General features: G+C 47.5%; 1 protein-coding gene across 1 annotated transcript in view; it reads left to right on the top strand.

Annotated features, from left to right (window-relative positions):
* STX8 (syntaxin 8) overlaps positions 1 to 18,854 on the top strand; it is a 287,648-nt gene that overhangs the window by 22,741 nt on the left and 246,053 nt on the right. The window contains exons 3-4 of the mRNA XM_082271484.1: positions 1,008 to 1,102; positions 1,782 to 1,892. Coding sequence (XP_082127610.1) covers positions 1,008 to 1,102; positions 1,782 to 1,892 — 206 coding nt within the window. The remainder of the gene's footprint in view (positions 1 to 1,007; positions 1,103 to 1,781; positions 1,893 to 18,854) is intronic.

Below are 18,854 nucleotides of genomic sequence, written 5' to 3'. Positions count from 1 at the left end.
CGATATACAGGTCCCCACATAGATACACTTACCTCTCAATGGTGTGGGGGACCCGCACCAGGCGAACAAGCCGCTGCACATGAGGCAGGGAGAGTCGCATACAAGACGCACAAAATTGGGGTTAAGAAACCGCACAGCGTCCAGTGAGGTAGCCACCTCACCAATCATCCCTGCACCGAACAGGGATGGGTCGTTCACTGCGCCAGGAGCGTTACCTGGCTGAACGCTCGATGGCAGCCTGGGAAGCCACCGATCCACGACCTGCGACCAGGGGGATCAGCCCGAGACCCAGCCCGCATGATCCTCTTCATCCGAAGAACTAACTAACGCTGACAAAAAGAACAGCTAAGTAAAGAGAGAGAAAACTCAAACAAAAAATCAAAAAAGAAGAAAGAGGCTGGGGCACAAAGCCCCAGCATAGAGAGAACCAGCCACTCCTGACAAGCTAGACATTGAAACTGAGATATGGTTGCAGGAAGTAGGAGGGTATTGACTGAGGGGACCACCCCCTGAGGGTGGGATATGTTAAAAGCTTTAATGTTAACATATTCTGTTGCCTAGCTACTCCTTCGGAGCAAAGTCTAATACCCCATTGTGACGAATATGAAGAGGCGGCGACTGTCGGAGGACGTAAGAGAAATACTCATTTGCCTAATAATTCTGCACTCCCTGTGTATAGTGTGTATGTATGTATATATATATATATATATATATATATATATATATGTATGTATGTATGTATGTATGTATGTGTGTGTGTGTGTGTGTGTGTGTGTGTATAATAGATAGATACATGGACCAGAAGCCTTCTATGTGATAAGATTTGGTTCTCTTTATTGAGACATCGGGGTCTTTCTAATTATGTGTAATGAAAGTAACTGAAAGCATTGTTTTTGCTCTTTGACTTCATACATCGTATGCTTTTTTTTTTTTTTTTTTGTCTAGTCTATGAATTGGATTAGGTTTTAATCATACGATTCTCTAACCCCCCCCCCCCCCCACGACAGGTGACTGTGACCATTCGCACTCTGATGAAGAAACTGAATGAGCTGATCGCGCAGCTAAGGGATTCCCTCCTGAGATCGGTGTCCACGCGTCAGATGTATCCTTTCTGTAGAGCGGTGGCATAACTAGAGCTTTCGGGGCCCCGGTTCAAGAAACTATGAAGGGCCCCCCTTCCCTCTAAGCCCAATGGCGGAACATCAGGGCTCGGTTGTGACCCTGGTAGTTTCGCCGATTGGTGTCAGTATTTCTTTTTTACCTGACTCGGTTATGAATGGACACAGTCAGTGATCGGTATAAACGCTGACTCGGTTATGAATGGACACAGTCAGTGATCGGTATAAACGCTGACTCGGTTATGAATGGACAGAGTCAGTGATAGGTAGGAACACTGACTCAGTTATGAATGGACAGAGTTATTGATCGGTATAATCGCTGACTCAGTTATGAATGGACAGAGTTAGTGATCAGTAGGAACACTGACTCGGGTATGAATGGACAGAGTCCTAGATAAGTACAATCGCTGAGTCTGTTTAGAATGGACAGAGTCTGTGATTAGTACGATTCCTGAATGGACAGAGTCGGTGATCAGTATGAACACTGATTCAGTTATGAACGGACAGATTCAGTAATCAGTGCAAATCACTGACTCATTTATGAATATGGGGGGGTTGACCTGATTAAACGTTAGCTTTAGAGCCTGCATCCAGTAGTTGCAATAAAGGAAGGCATTACTCTGCAACAAATCATGTGAAATCTTTAACTTGCATCCTTCATAGCACCCAGCTGGAAGGGGATCGGAGGCAGAACCTTGTTGATGAGCTGCTAACCAAGGAACGGCATCTTCAGATGTCCCTTTCTAATGAAGGGACAGCACCCGACGTGGTCAGGTAAGGATCTTCTCCTTGTACAGCCGTGGCCGATGAGTGTACATACAGCCGTGGCCGATGAGTGTACATACAGCCGTGGCCGATGAGTGTATATACAGCCGTGGCCGATGAGTGTATATACAGCCGTGGCCGATGAGCGTATATACAGCCGTGGCCGATGAGCGTATATACAGCCGTGGCCGATGAGCGTATATACAGCCGTGGCCGATGAGCGTGTATACAGCCGTGGCCGATGAGCGTGTATACAGCCGTGGCCGATGAGTGTATATACAGCCGTGGCCGATGAGCGTATATACAGCCGTGGCCGATGAGCGTATATACAGCCGTGGCCGATGAGCGTGTATACAGCCGTGGCCGATGAGCGTGTATACAGCCGTGGCCGATGAGCGTATATACAGCCGTGGCCGATGAGCGTATATACAGCCGTGGGCAATGAGCGTATATACAGCCTTGGCTGATCAGTGTATATACAGCCGTGGCCGATGAGCGTATATACAGCCCTGGGCAATGAGCGTATATAAAGCCGTGGCCCATGAGCGTATATACAGCCGTGGCCCATGAGAGTATATACAGCCGTGGCCCATGAGTGTATATACAGCCTTGGCTGATCAGTGTATATACAGCCGTGGTCTGATGAGTGTATATACAGCCGGGGCCGATGAGTGTATATACAGCCGTGGCCGATGAGTGTATATACAGCCGTGGCCGATGAGTGTATATACAGCCGTGACCGATGAGTGTATATACAGCCGTGGCCCATGAGTGTACATACAGCCGTGGCCCATGAGTATATACAGCCATGGCCGATTAGTGTATATACAGCCGTGGCCGATGTGTACATACAGCCGTGGCCGATGAGTATATACAGCCGTGGCCGATGAGTGTACATACAGCCGTGGCCGATGAGTATATACAGCCGTGGCCGATGAGTATATACAGCCGTGGCCAATTAGTGTATAAACAGCCGTGGCCAATTAGTGTATATACAGCCGTGGCCGATGAGTATATACAGCCGTGGCCGATTAGTGTATATACAGCCGTGGTCGATGAGTGTACAGTATATACAGCCGTGGCCGATGAGTGTATATCCCATAGTAACATCGGACACAAAGATCTACAAACACTGAGGCCGCAGACTTTGTGAACATTCATATTTGTGTCATTCTCAGACCTTTGGCCGCGGCTGTCGTAGATTTCTTTACATTCGATATGAAGCGGTGTTGTAAAGCCGGCCATACCGGATCAGAATGAAGCGGCTTCAGCAGGAATCGGACGAATTTCGATCCATGTATGACCAATGAAGATTTCAGAATTACTCAGCTATGGGAGACAGGCAGTGGCCCACCGCAGCCAATCATCTTCATCCTCCTGAACTTCCCTGAAACTTTAAGGGCAGACCCTGGTTGATTGCTTTTGGAGACAAAAGCTGTACATTTTTGGGAAGCTGTAAGTCCCGAGGCCCCTTGTCAGTGACTCGCCTTCTGCTGACGCAGCAGCGCGGTCTCCATGCTGTGGTTGTGGAAGCTTCATTTTACTGTTTTTTTTTTGCTTTTGGGCTTGTGACTCAGTTTTCCTGCTGTAATAACTGCGGACACAGGAACAGGAGTGATGCAATGGTGGTTTTGTGTGTACACAGATCATCGGATGTGTGCCGTGACTGAGGCAAGTCCTGGGAGAGTGACAACATGGCTTACCGCCAGTGTAATTAAAGCTGAATGCCCAGATAAACCAAAATTGTACAAATCCATTCATCAGGTGTCTTCTTCTATGAATCTGGGTGTGATTTGTGTATTTCTTCCAGATCTGTGCAGTAATCCAGTGTGAGACTTCCTGTAATAAAGACCGCCCACTGCTGCCCTCTCTCCTTGTGCAGGGTGACTGGTCTTGTCTCCGCCCCCTCCTGTAGATCGCTGCAGGCAGCCTGTAGTGGGTGTAGCCTACTGAGCCCCTCCCACAGCTCTGCCCTCTCTCTCCTTGTGCAGAGTGACTGGTTTTGTTGCCGCCCCCCTCCTGTAATTTTCTACAGGCAGCCTGTAGTGGGGGGAGCCTGCTGGGCCCCTCCCACAGCTCTGCTCTCTCTCCTTGTGCAGGGTGACTAGTCTTGTCTCCGCCCCCTCCTGTAGATCGGTGCAGGCAGCCTGTAGTGGATGGAGCCTACTGGGCCCCTCCCACAGCTCTGCTCTCTCTTTGTGCAGAGCGACTGGTCTTGTCACCGCCCCCTCCTGTAATTTTCTGCAGGCAGTCTATAGTGGGTGGAGCTACTGGGCTCCTCCCACAACTCTGCTCTCTCTCCTTGTGCAGGGTGACTAGTCTTGTCGCCGCCCCCTCCTGTAATTTTCTGCAGGCAGTCTATAGTAGGTGGAGCTACTGGGCTCCTCCCACAGCTCTGCTCTCTCTTCTTGTGCAGGGGGACTGGTCTTGTCTCCGCCCCCTCCTGTAATTTTCTGCAGGCAGCCTGTAGTGGGTGGAGCCTGCTGGGCCCCTCCCACAGCTCTGCTTTCTCTTTGTGTGAGGTGGCTGGTCTTATCTCCTCCTCCTTCTGTAGTTTTTTTTTTGTAGTAGGTGGAGCCTGGTTGGGCCCCTCCCACTGCACTGCTCTCTGCACAGATTTTGGGCAGCACAGTAATGATGTCACTGTTACTTTCGCAAGGTAATATCTGCACTTGAAAAGGTATTTGGTGCACACAAGCAATTATTTTGTAGCTTGTGAGGGATATATTTAAACACTTCTAAACGTACTCAACCCAATCTGTTAACATTCTACGAGGAGGTGAGCTGTGAGCTAGACAGGGGGAGACCAGTGGATGTGGGGTACCTGGATAGGGGGAGACCAGTGGATGTGGTGTACCTGGATAGGGGCAGACCAGTGGATGTGGTGTACCTGGATAGGGGGAGACCAGTGGATGTGGTGTACCTGGATAGGGGGAGACCAGTGGATGTGGTGTACCTGGATAGGGGGAGACCAGTGGATGTGGTGTACTTGGATAGGGGGAGACCAGTGGATGTGGTGTACCTGGATAGGGGGAGACCAGTGGATGTGGTGTACCTGGATAGGGGGAGACCAGTGGATGTGGTGTACCTGGATAGGGGGAGACCAGTGGATGTGGTGTACCTGGATAGGGGGAGACCAGTGGATGTGGTGTACCTGGATAGGGGCAGACCAGTGGATGTGGTGTACTGGGACAGGGGGAGACCAGTGGATGTGGTGTACCTGGATAGGGGGAGACCAGTAGATATGGTGTACCTGGATAGGGGCAGACCAGTGGATGTGGTGTACCTGGATAGGGGGAGACCAGTAGATATGGTGTACCTGGATAGGGGCAGACCAGTGGATGTGGTGTACTTGGATTTCGCTAAGGCGTTTGATACAGTTCCCCACAAGAGCTTAATTTATAAAATAAGGTCTGCAGGCATCGACCGCAAGGTTTGCTCTTGGATACGGAACTGGTTAAAAGGGCGTGTCCAAAGGGTGGTAATAAACAGCGCATACTCAGACTGGTCTGAGGTAGTAAGCGGGGTCCCCCAAGGCTCAGTCCTAGGACCAACCTTGTTCAATTTATTCATAAACAGCATTGAGGATGGGATCAGGAGTTCTATATCAGTTTTTGCAGATGACACAAAATTGGGCAGGGCAATAACTGCACAGCATGAAGCAGATATCCTACAGAATGACCTGGACAAAATAACGGAGTGGGCAACGACATGGCAAATGAGGTTTAATGTGGAGAAGTGAAAGGTTTTGCACTTGGGGACTAAAAGCATAAAAGCACAATACACGTTAGGGGGGGATCCCTTGGGGGGAATCAAAAATGGAGAAAGATCTGGGAGTCTTGGTTGATGATAGATTAGGCAACAGCATGCAATGTCAAGCGGCAGCTTCCAAAGCCAACAGAATATTAGCATGCATAAAGAAAGGGATGTATTCCAGAGATAAGACTATAATCCTTCCACTTTATAAAACTCTGGTCCGACCACATCTGGAGTATTCTGTCCAGTTCTGGTCGCCAGTCCTCAGGAGGGATGTGTTGGAGCTGGAGAGAGTCCAGAGAAGGGCAACTAAACAAATTAGGGGATTGGAGGACCTTAATTATGAAGAGCGTCTGCAATCGCTTGATTTATTCTCCCTGGAGAAGAGACGCCTGAGAGGGGACATGATAGCAATTTACAAATACATCAACGGTGATCTCAGCATAGAAAAAAAAGCTATTCAGTCGAAAGGATTGCATGAGGACTCGAGGACATACAATGCGATTAGAGGAGAAGAGATTTAACCTCAGGCTACACAGGGGGTACAGTAAGGGCTACAAGATTGTGTAATTCTCTGCCACAAATGGTAGTGGGAAGTATGGTGGCTTTTAAAAGACTCTTGGGCGTACATCTCAAGGATGAAAACATTCAGGGGTATGAGAAATGATTCACACCTGAACTGGATGGACTGTTGTCTTTATTCAACCTCAATTACTATGTAACTTGCTGACTGGTGTGTGTGTGAATATGTTTGTATATATTTATGTAATATCTGAGAGATATTATATATAATATATAATATTATTTTTTTCAGCAAGGGGCAATCGACTCTTTTGTAAAAGAAGCGCTATGAATGGCCGCCTCCCTTTCCGGTCATCGCTGGTGGTGGTTCTGGGGCTCTTCTGTTCCAGCGGGGAGACCAGAACCACGGTAAATGACCGCTTCACACAGAGAAGATGGGGGAACATCCATTTCCCAATGTCCTCTGTGATGATTGAACCCAGAGGTGATGAGGATTTTATTACATTTGGTTCCAGAGCGGTCATTCCCTGGTTGTTACAGCCAGAGAAGCAGCTAACCAAGCACAGTATGTGCTTGGTTAGCTGCTTTGGGGGGTAGGGGGAGATATCTAGGGTCTAATAAACCCCTGATATTTCCATAAAGAGTACCTATCACCTGCCTAAATTTACAGTGGCTAAGTTGTTAGCACTTCCGCCTAGCAGCACCGGGGTCCTCGGTTCAAATCTCACCCACAGCACTACCTGCCCGGGGTTTGCATGTTCTCCCGGTGCCTGCTTAGCTTTCCTCTGGTTACTCCGGCTTCCTCCCACACTCCAAAGACATGCTGGGAGGTTAATTGTCGCCTGTCTAAATTGGCCCTAGTATGTGTGTGCGTATGAATGTAAGTTAGGGACCTTAGATTGTAAGCTCCTCAGAATAAGGGAATGATGTGTGTGAAATGTATATGTAAAGTGCTGCGTAAATTGGCGGCGCTATATAAGTACCTGTAATAAATAGATAAATCCTTGTGATAGCAAAAAAATGAAGTAGAATAAAGTAAATAAAATTAAATATAATTGAGAAAAAAATGCAACAGCCACCATTTTATTCTCCAGGGCCTCTGCTTTCAGAAAATCTATCATGTTTAGAGGTTCTAAGTAATTTTCTAGCAAGCAATGCATTTGTGTAAAACAAATTTATAAAACTGCAAGTGGTTAAAAATGTTTGTGTGCCTAGAGTTCAGCTTTACCGGACACCTTGCCTGGTCTCCAGTTGTAGGGGGGTCACTAAAACTTCACCAAGGATCTGTTGTCACTGACAATATTGCACATAGTAGGGAGAAGGGTATTCCCACGCACAGCGCACTTCCTGCCAGTATATCCGGATCTCCCAGGAAGCCACTTAGAGTGCACTTGTTGGAGAACATGAAGCAACTCTGCTTGTCCCATAACACACTTCAATGCACTTCTAGAACCTTCTGTTGCAATTGGTTGGGGGGGGGGGGGCACATTGTGACCCAGGCACTTTCTAAGCTGAAGGCTGGACTTCAGTCATGCTTTATATGCAGAATAGCCATTGCACCACCATTTGCAAACTATCCTTTGGAGTGCTCCTCCAAGTCCCAATAGGATGGGTTACATCAGTTTGCAGTAGGTGAAAAGCACCCTAGGGCTTCAGTTTAGCCACCTGACCTCCGGAAGATTTACCCCCCGCATGATATTTTTTGCGATACGGCACTGCGTTATTTTAACTGACAATTGCACGGTAATGCGAAGCTTTACCCAAAAGAAATGCGTGTATGTGTATGTGTGTGTGTGTGTGTGTATGTATATAGTCTGTGTGTGTGTGTATATATACAGTGGTGTAGTGGTTAGCACTTTCACCATGCAGCAAAAGGGTCGCTGGTTCAAATCCCAACCATGACACTACCTGCCTGGAGTTTGCATGTTCTCCCTGTGCCTGCGTGGGTTACCTAGGGCACTCCAGTTTCCTCCCACACTCCAAAGAGATGCTGGTAAGTTAATTGGATCCTGTATAAAAAAAAAAAAAAATTGGCCCTACTGTGTATGTATGCGAGTTAGGGACTTAGATTGTTAGCTCCTTGAGGGCAGGGACTGATGTGAATGTACAATGTATAAGTAAAGTGCTGCGTAAATTGACAGCGCTATATAAGTACTTGAAATAAAAGAAATATATATATATATATATATATATATATACAGTATAATTATAATAATATTTTAAAAAAGAGACAAATTATTTTTTACTTTCTGGTAGAAAATACTTACTGGCTGGCACCCTTTGGTGGATGGGTGGCACCCTTTGGTGGCTGGCTGGCACCCTGTGGTGGGTGACTGGCTGGCTGGTTGACACCCTGTGGTGGGTGGCGGGCTGGCTGGCACCCTCTGGTGGGTGGGTGGCTGGCTGCCACCCCTTGGTTGGTGGGTGGCACCCTTTGGTGGCTAGCTGCCACCCCTTGGTTGGTGGGTGGCACCCTTTGGTGGCTGGCTGGCACCTTGCGTGGCGCAACATACGCAGTGACGTCATGGCAATATCGGTACCCGCCGGGGCCGGTTTCCGATATATCGGGAAAAGTGCATATAGGCCCCCGATATATCAGTGTTGCAGATAAGAGGTCGATCCCTAGTAAAAACAATCGATCAGTTTTAGTCTCTGCAAGAAGCTCATGCTCTAAGGTCCTCACCATTAGTACATACCAAAGATCAGTCTCTGTCCCTCACTATTGGTACATACCATATATCAGTCCTGACCTCTGCGAGGAATTCATGCTCTAGGTCCTCACCATTAGTACATACCATAGATCGGTCCCTGTCCCCAGGGAGAGGACACTTTAGGTCCTCACCACTACGATACACGCATTTACAGCACACTGCCAACTTTTACTTTAATGTAAAAATCTGTATTCTTCCTTCTTTACTTTGTGTGTCCCAATTCTGTCCATCTCTCGGGAGGCACAGCATGGAAGGGCCACTAGACGGTCTCATTTAATCCATTAGTCTTGGCAGTTTGAATGGGGCACGGGGGCAGGGGTACCGAAGCGATGAATTCGGCTTTTCTCATTACTCAAGAGCTGGAACGTTTTGACTCCTGTTCTGGACCTTCACTCTGTGTCAGTCATTCCTTCAACCCCCCCCCCACCCCAACCTGACAGCTTCCGTCCTCTGTCCCCCCCTGTGTCACATGTTTCCGCTTCCCGCTCTGCTGATCACATGAGACCCAATTCTCACATCTCCTCTTCACAAGGAATTAAGGAAATTAGTCAGAGTTTATTTTCGGTCACCATTCAGTGAATCTCAGTCAGACGGCGAGTGTTCCTGGTCGGCCAGCATAGTCAAAATATCAGTGGGGAGATGAAAGTGTCACTATCAACAAAGAAGAGAACACACTGCGGCTTTCTCCTGAACCCCCCCCCCCACCCCCACCCATCATGGAAGCCTTTTTATGATTTAACATTTATATTCTGGTAACTGTATGGAGTGAACACCTGCAATGACCGTATTCAATATATCTTTTTTTTTTTTTTTTTTTACATTTTTTTACATGCCTTGATTTCATTTTTCTCCACATTTAAATTCAGATCCAACAAAAATGACAGTTACAGGGGCTGGGACAAACCATATACCACCGACAGGGGTGCTCACAATGGTTTAACCCCCCCCCCCCCTTTATGACCAGGCCATATTTTGCTATACAGCACTGCATTATTTTAACTGGTAATTGCGCAACACTGTACATAAATTACATTTTATATAATTTTTTTCACAAATTTCTTTTGGTGGTAAAAAGACCGCCTTTATTGATTCATAAATCACATCAATGATAGCAGAGCTAAGATTAAGCACAGGAGACGGTGTGAAACGCGTTATGAGTGGTTTACCGGGGTTACGGGTGATAGCTTCAGCCATAACCCCGGTGTTTTTTCTTTTAGCTGGCTGCTGGCTTTCTGATGAAAGCGTTCCAAGAGGCTTATGAGCTGCTGGAATGCTTTCAGATGTCCGCCTGTCCCTCCCCCCCCTCACAGGAGCCGGTGTGAAACACGTTAGAAGTGGTTTTCCGGGGTTATGGGTGATAGCTTCAGCCATAGCCCTGGTATTTTTTTCTTATAGCCGGCAGCTGGCTTTCTGATGAAAGCGTTCCTAGAGGCTTATGAGCCGCTGGAACGCTTTCAGATGTGCATCAGTCTACCCCCCCCCCCCCCCCAACAGGAGCCAATGTGAAACGCATTTGAAGTGATATACCAGGGTTATGGCTGATAGCATCAGCCATAACCCTGGTATTTTTTCTTTTAGCCGGTGGGTGGATTTTCTGATGAAGGCGTCCCAAGAGGCTTAGAAGTTGTTCCCCCCCCCCCCCCCCTACACTCCTCCAGTGTTTCTCGGGCTTACCGATTCCTTTGGAAAACTGACCCGCGGGTGCCGCTGACTGGTCAAAGTGGTTATCAAAGAGTAGATGGTCTTCGGTCACCTCTATGGCCTTGGAGGACCCCCCCCCCCCACAGGAGCCAATGTGAAATGTGTTAGGAGTGATATACTGGGGTTATGGCTGATGGCGTCTACCATAACCCTGGTATTCTTGCTTTTAGCCTGTGGCTGGCTTTCTGATGAAAGCGTCCCAAGAGGCTTAGAAGCCGCTGGAACGCTTTCAGATGTCCCCCCCCACACACTCCTCCAGTGTTTCTCTGGCTTACCGATTCCTTTGTAGAAATGACCTGTGGGTGCTGCTGGCTGGTCACAGGGGTGATCAAAGAGTAGATGGTCTTCGATCACCTCTATGGCCTTGGAGGACCCCCCCACAGGAGCCAATGTGAAACGCATTAGCAGTGATATACTGGGGTTATGGCTGATAGCATCAGCCTTAACCCTAGTATTTTTTCTTTTAGCCGGTGGCTGGCTTTCTGATAAAAGCATCCCAAGAGGCTATGAAGCTGATGGAACGCTTTCAGAAGTCGCCCCCCCCCCCCCTCCAGTGTTCCTCGGGTTTACCGATTCCTTCGGAGGACTGACCAGCGGGTGCCGCTGAATGGTCACAGGGGTGATTAAAGAGTAGATGGTCTTTGGTTACCTCTATGGCCTTGGAGGAAAGGAGCGACCTCATGACATCACTTCCAGTCCAGGGTGGCAGTAAACTATTTTTCTTTTTAAAAGCAAAAGATCATATTTTGTTTTTTTTTTTTTTGCTTTTAAAGGTAAAAAAGAGATTTGGGGTCTTTTTGACCCCAGGTCTCCCCATAAAGAGGACCGGTCATCCTGATTTCTATTACAAGGGAGGTTTACATTCCTTGTAAAAGGAATAAAAGTGATTAAAAAAAAAAAAAAATGAAAGGGACGGTGTAAAAATAAAAAGTAAAATAAATAAGAAACAAAAAAATTCAAATTGAAGCGCCCGCATTCCTTTGTACTCACACACAGAAACGAACGCATTCGTCTGGCACACATATGTAAACCGTGTTTGCACCGCACATGTGAGGTATCGCTATGAAAGTTATAGTGGGAGCAATAATTCTAGCGCTAGATCTCCTCTGTACCTCTAAACTGGTAATCTGTAAAGACATTTAAAACGTCACCTATGGAGATTTTAAGGTACCGTAGTTTGTTGCCATTCCACGAGCGTGCTCCTCCAACATCAGTGCCTGACCTCACAAATGTTCTTCTGTAAGAATGGTGAAACATTCCCATAGACACTCCTAAACCTTGTGGACGGCCTTCCCAGTAGAGTTGAAGCTGTTATAGCTGCAAAGGGCGGAGCCAACTCAATATTGAACCCTACGGACTAAGACTGGGATGCCATTAAAGTTCATGTGTGTGTAAAGGCAGGCGTCCCAATACTTTTGGTAATATTGTATAAAAAATATATATATATTAACACATTTGATTTTGGTACATGAAGTTTTCAGTGTGGCTTTACCATTTGTTGTTGACCGCTGGCCTCATTTTCCAAGTCTTAAATTTCCTAAAATTTTGGGTGAGACCATGGCACAGCCCGTTCATAAAGCGCGCCATCGTGGCTCCTCTGATAATTAGTTAAATCTGCAGCTGTAATGAAAAGCGGTCTGCACACTCCAGCGCACAGCGATGGTTTGAGGGGTTTAGGCGATTAGGAAGACGGAGACAGTGGGTGGCTAATTGGATAATCTTTAATCTTCACACCAGTGAAAAGCCGAGCCGGGCCGGGATCAGACGATAGAGGAAGTTATGGCCGCGGCCTGCGGGGAAAATCTCTTACTGAGCTTGTCAGGGAGATTACACTTTCCAGCGGAGATAATCCCAAAATATCTCTGTATCATGTCAAGGGTTTATATTCCGGGCCGAGGAGAAAATCTTTTCACTTTATTTATTTTTTTTTCTTTTAATGAGTGAAAAGGACTGAGAGACCAACTCTAACTACCGCTTCGCATTAACGCTTCGCAGGAGGCGTACGTGAAATAATTCTCTGCATGGACGGTAATCGTTTTACAGCAGGAATACACTAATTGTTCTGGATCATTTTTATAGGTAGATGCAAAACTTAACCCCTTACCCACCGGGCACTTTCACCCCCTTCCGCCCCCCCCCCCCCCAAATACCAGGCACTTTCACTCCCTTCCGCCCCCCCAAATACCGGGCACTTTCACTCCCTTCCGCCCCCCCAAATGCTGGGCACTTTCACTCCCTTCCGCCCCCCCCCCAAATGCTGGGCACTTTCACTCCCTTCCGCCCCCCCCAAATGCTGGGCACTTTCACTCCCTTCCGCCCCCCCAAATGCTGGGCACTTTCACTTCCTTCCGCCCCCCCAAATGCTGGGCACTTTCACTCCCTTCCGCCCCCCCAAATACCGGGCACCTTCACTCCCTTCCGCCCCCCCCAAATACCGGGCACTTTCACTCCCTTCCACCCCCTCAAATACCGGGCACTTTCACTCCCTTCCGCCCCCCCAAATACCAGGCACTTTCACTCCCTTCCGCCCCCTTAAATGCTGGGCACTTTCACTCCCTTCCGCCCCCCCCAAATGCTGGGCACTTTCACTCCCTTCCGCCCCCCCAAATACCGGGCACTTTCACTCCCTTCCGCCCCCCCCCCCCCCCCGAATGCTGGGCACTTTCACTCCCTTCCGCCCCCCCAAATACCGGGCACTTTCACTCCCTTCCGCCCCCTTAAATGCTGGGCACTTTCACTCCCTTCCGCCCCCCCAAATACCGGGCACTTTCACTCCCTTCCGCCCCCCCCCAAATGCTGGGCACTTTCACTCCCTTCCGCCCCCCCAAATACTGGGCACTTTCACTCCCTTCCGCCCCCCAAATGCTGGGCACTTTCACTCCCTTCTGCCCCCCCCAAATACCGGGCACTTTCACTCCCTTCCGCCCCCCCAAATGCTGGGCACTTTCACTCCCTTCCGCCCCCCCCCCAAATACCGGGCACTTTCACTCCCTTCCTGCACTCCCCAATACCTGCCCAGGCCAGTTGATGCAACTTTGGATGGGTGTGACTTGGATGCGACTTTGGCTGTTGACTTCGGCTTTGACTGTTACACAACTGTCACATTAATAAAATTAACATGTGACACTTACAGTGCCCCCTTGAACTTTGCAAACTTTTCCCACATTTCAGGCTTCAAACATAAAGATATAAAACTGTAATTTTTTTGTGAAGAATCAACAACAAGTGGGACACAATCATGAAGTGGAACGAAATTTATTGGATATTTCAAACTTTTTTAACAAATAAAAAAACTGAAAAATTGGGCGTGCAAAATTATTCAGCCCCTTTACTTTCAGTACAGCAAACTCTCTCCAGAAGTTCAGTGAGGATCTCTGAATGATCCAATGTTGACCTAAATGACTAATGATGATAAATAGAATCCACCTGTGTGTAATCAAGTCTCCGTATAAATGCACCTGCACTGTGATAGTCTCAGAGGTCCTTTTAAAGCGCAGAGAGCATCATGAAGAACAAGGAACACACCAGGCACCTCCGAGATACTGTTGTGGAGAAGTTTAAAGCCGGATTTGGATACAAAAAGATTTCCCAAGCTTTAAACATTCCAAGGAGCACTGTGCAAGCGATAATATTGAAATGGAAGGAGTATCAGACCACTGCAAATCTACGAAGACCTGGCCGTCCCTCTAAACTTTCAGCTCATACAAGGAGAAGACTGATCAGAGATGCAGCCAAGAGGCCCATGATCACTCTGGATGAACTGCAGAGATCTACAGCTGAGGTGGGAGACTCTGTCCATAGGACAACAATCAGTCGTATACTGCACAAATCTGCCCTTTATGGAAGAGTGGCAAGAAGAAAGCCATTTCTTAAAGATATCCATAAAAAGTGTTGTTTAAGGTTTGCCACAAGCCACCTGGGGCTGGGAGACACCAAACATGTGGAAGAAGGAGCTCTGGTCAGATGAAACCAAAATCAAACTTTTTGGCAACAATGCAAAACGTTATGTTTGGTGTAAAAGCAACACAGCTCATCACCCTGAACACACCATCCCCCACTGTCATACATGGTGGTGGCAGCATCATGGTTTGGGCCTGCTTTTCTTCAGCAGGGACAGGGAAGATGGTTAAAATTGATGGGAAGATGGATGGAGCCAAATACAGGACCATTCTGGAAGAAAACCTGATGGAGTCTGCAAAAGACCTGAGACTGGGACGGAGATTTGTCTTCCAACAAGACAATGATCCAAAACATAAAGCAAAATCTACAATGGAATGGTTCACAAATAAACATATCCAGGTGTTAGAATGGCCATGTCAAAGTCCAGACCTGAATCCAATCGAGAATCTGTGGAAAGAACTGAAAACTGCTGTTCACAAACGCTCTCCATCCAACCTCACTGAGCTCGAGCTGTTTTGCAAAGAGGAATGGGCAAAAATTTCAGTCTCTCGATGTGCAAAACTGATAGAGACATACCCCAAGCGACTTACAGCTGTAATCGCAGCAAAAGGTGGTGCTACAAAGTATTAACTTAAGGGGGCTGAATAATTTTGCATGCCCAATTTTTCAGTTTTTTATTTTTCTTAAAGTTTGAAATATCCAATAAATTTCGTTCCACTTCATGATTGTGTCCCACTTGTTGATTCTTCAAACAAATTACAGTTTTATATCTTTGTTTGAAGCCTGAAATGTGGCAAAAGGTCGCAAAGTTCAAGGGGGCGAATACTTTCGCAAGGCACTGTATGTGACTTTTGAGAGTTTACACGGCAGTCTATGGAACTCAAGTCGCATCAAAGTAGCGCAGGAACCTTTTTAACTTTTTCTCGACTTTAAGTCGAATATATTTGAACAGCTGAAATACACGGAACAAAATTATAAATGCAACACTTTTGTTTTTGCCCCCATTTTTCATGAGCTGAACTCAAAGATCTCAGACTTTTTCTATGTACACTGCCCACTATAACCCCTCCTACTCCCAGCATGCCTTGATTTTTTTTATTTTTTTTTCTAGTGTCTAGAGCCGCACGATTAATCATTAAAAGATCATAGTTTGCAACGCTTATGCGCCCTCTGTCACAGGGGGGGCTGGCGTTCCCTGATTGCCACAAATATTTCCTGGCTTCTCAATTAGTCACCGCGGGGTGGTGGCTGAGCCCGGAGGCGTCTAATTCCGCTGTTGTGGTGGAGGCCGCGGTGCTTGGATCAGTGGAGGCCCTGACTCATCTGCTCTTCAGGGGTCCTCGGGCCCCTCACGGTCTCACTACCTCCATGAAAACAACACTCCGGGCCTGGCGGCAGGGGTTGTTGTTGGAGGCTTATCCGGACGCCGCTGTCTCCCCCAACGCCCCCCTGTGGCTTAACCCCTCCCTGCCCCACCTGTATGGACTGCCGGACCCGGTTCTCTGGGCTAGACGCGGCATTAAGAAGATCTCGGACCTCACAGGTGATCTCTCCCTTCCCTCCTTTGCGCAGTTGGCTTCGGATCGTAACCTCCCGTCCTCCTACTTTTTCCACTTTTTACAACTGTCTCATGCTTTTGGCGCTCAATTCTCTGGACCGGACTCCCAGCTGGTGCAGTCGGATCTGGAGAGGGTGCTGCGTCATGATTGCTCTGTGCGCGCGATGTCGGTGCTGCATGCTCATCTCCTCCGTGTCTCGTCTCCGGAGCTCTCTGGCCTTCACGCACGTTGGGCCCGGGACGTCCCGGACCTGGACTCGGTGGATTGGTTGCACATCTGGGACTCCCCCTTCGCTATTCTGGTCTCTCTTAGGGACCGGTTGGTGCAATACAAGATTGTCCACAGGGCCTACCTTACCCCACATCGCATGAATAGGATACATGCCTCCCACTCCCCGGAGTGTTGGCGTTGTGGTCATGCCCCGGGCGATTTTATACACATCTTCTGGCAGTGTCCTGAACTCCTGCCATACTGGTTCAAGGTGTTCGAGGTGTCCTCTGCTGTCTTGGGGGTCCCGATTGCCCCGTCTCCTAGACTGGGTATTCTGGGTCTCCTGGATGACATTGTTCCGAGGGTGGCCGATCGCACTCTGCTAGGTCTCTTACTATTCTACGCTAGGAAAAATATAGCCCTCCGCTGGAAACAGAGATCCTCCCCCACGATTCCCCAATGGAGGACTCTGATAGACGCCGCCATCCCGCTGTATCGTGACACATACTGCCATAGAGGTTGCCCCAAGAAATATGATAGGGTGTGGACGCGCTGGCTTGAGGAGTCTTCCTCCGCACTGATGCTCTGATGGCCCATGGGTCCCTAGCTCACGGTCTCTCTGTACGGTCGCACTGGCATAGTTGATGCTGTTGGGCGCTTTTTATGTCCTGGCATTTGCATGCTGATGTGTAGTAGCTGTGTTAAAGCTTAGATGTTGATGTATCATGTATAATTGTGCTTGTTTACTGTATCAACCCCGCCTGTGGCGGGCAGTACACCAGTACTTGTTATCCCTTCATGTCTCCTTGATGAGTTTCCCGCACCAAGCTCTGTTCTGTTTTTGTTTGATGTGTTTTTTTTGTGCATAACTCAATAAAAAGATTTTCAAAAAAAAAAATCATTAAAAGATCATAACTGATCACATGCAGCATAATGGCAGTTGCAGATCAAGCAGAGGCCAAGATGGCGGCTTCCTTGGCTGGAAAGGGATAGGAGGGTTTAGTCCCACTTTAAAGCATACCCATAACAACTTAATAAAAAAAAGTTTTCTTTAGCCAGGAACATCCATTTCACAATAATAATTATGCTGCCAAAATGAATGTGCGCTGTATATTGCCTCCAGCGTTGTTCCTGCTTTTCTTGCTGAAGGCGGCCATTTTGCTGAAGCCCAGAGCCCCTGAACAGCAGTAAATCATAAAGTGGAACTAAATCTATCCTTTTAATAGTTTCAAAAAAAGTTACATTCCTGGAATGGCAAGATTGCTAAACTGTCACATTTTTCTTTTGTCCTCAACCAAACTGTAAAAACCATCAAATGTCTGGTGTCATAACTGTTCACATGTGCAGCACCATGGCAGTTGCAGATCAAACAGAAGCAGCTTCCTTGGCTGTAAAGGATAAAAGGGCTTAACTCTGCTTTAAGTCTGTCAGGAGGTCCGCCTCTACAGATTCAGCAGTGCCTAAAAATGAAGAGAAACTGAGCATGTGCAGAGTGGGGGGAGACAGGGTATTACAGGATTTTAAACAGGGCAGATCAGCCTTTCTCAACCTTTTCATAGTTACATTGTAGGTGAGGTTGAATAAAGACAATAGTCCATCCAGTTCAATCTGTGTAGGTGTGTGTGACCGTAATCATCTCTCATACCCCTGAATGTTCTGATCCTTGAGATGTAAGTCTAAGAGTCTTTTGAAAATAGCCGTACTTCCCGCAGAAACCACCTCTTGTGGTAGAGAATTCCACAATCCTGAGGTTAAAACGCTTCTCCTCTAATCGCATTGTATGCCCTCTAGTCCTCATGCAATCCTTTCGACTGAATAACTTTTTTTTCTATGTTGATATCACCATTAAGATATTTATAAATTGCTATCATGTCCCCTCTCAGGCGTCTCTTCTCCAGGGAGAATAAATCGAGCGATTGCAGACGCTCTTCATAATTAAGGTCCTCCAATCCCCTAATTAGTTTAGTTGCCCTTCTCTGGACTCTCTCCAGCTCCAACACATCCCTCCTGAGGACTGGCGACCAGAACTGGACAGAATACTCCAGATGCGGTCGGACCAGAGTTTTATAAAGTGGAAGGATTATAGTTTTATCTCTGGAATACATCCCTTTCTTTTTTTCAACACAGAGGAACCCTTAAAATAAATTTCTGGTCTCCCTGCTAAAAATGAATTAGTGTGACAGTCAGTGGGAAGAATGCTTCCTACTCTTGTCATCATTGGGAGGAATTACCCCCATTACAGATATCTAGAAGGAACAATGGTGTCATTGGGAACATATCGGAGAGGCAGAAATTGCCCATTTCTCAAGGAACCCCTAGCAACCTCAGGAGGAACCCCTAGCAACCTCAGGAGGAACCCTAGGCTTCCATGGAACCCTGGTTGAGAAACCCTGGTGTAGACGCTTCTTTTTAATGTTTTATATATCTATACCTGCAAAAGGGGCCGGCCTGAAGTCATCACCTTTTTAGGTTAGCCGAGGAGGGCTCTCCAGGTCCTGGGCCATGTGAGCCTGTCTCTGAAGACTAAAGTTGTGAGTAGGACATGCGGCCTACTCAAAGGTAGCACCAGAGACCGCTTGGCACTACTTAAATGTCCTGCTATCCAGTGATTT

The sequence above is a fragment of the Pelophylax lessonae genome (assembly GCF_965119305.1).
Source record: "Pelophylax lessonae genome assembly, chromosome: 11".
Lineage (NCBI taxonomy): Eukaryota > Metazoa > Chordata > Amphibia > Anura > Ranidae > Pelophylax > Pelophylax lessonae.
This window is presented reverse-complemented; position numbering and strand designations above follow the sequence as displayed.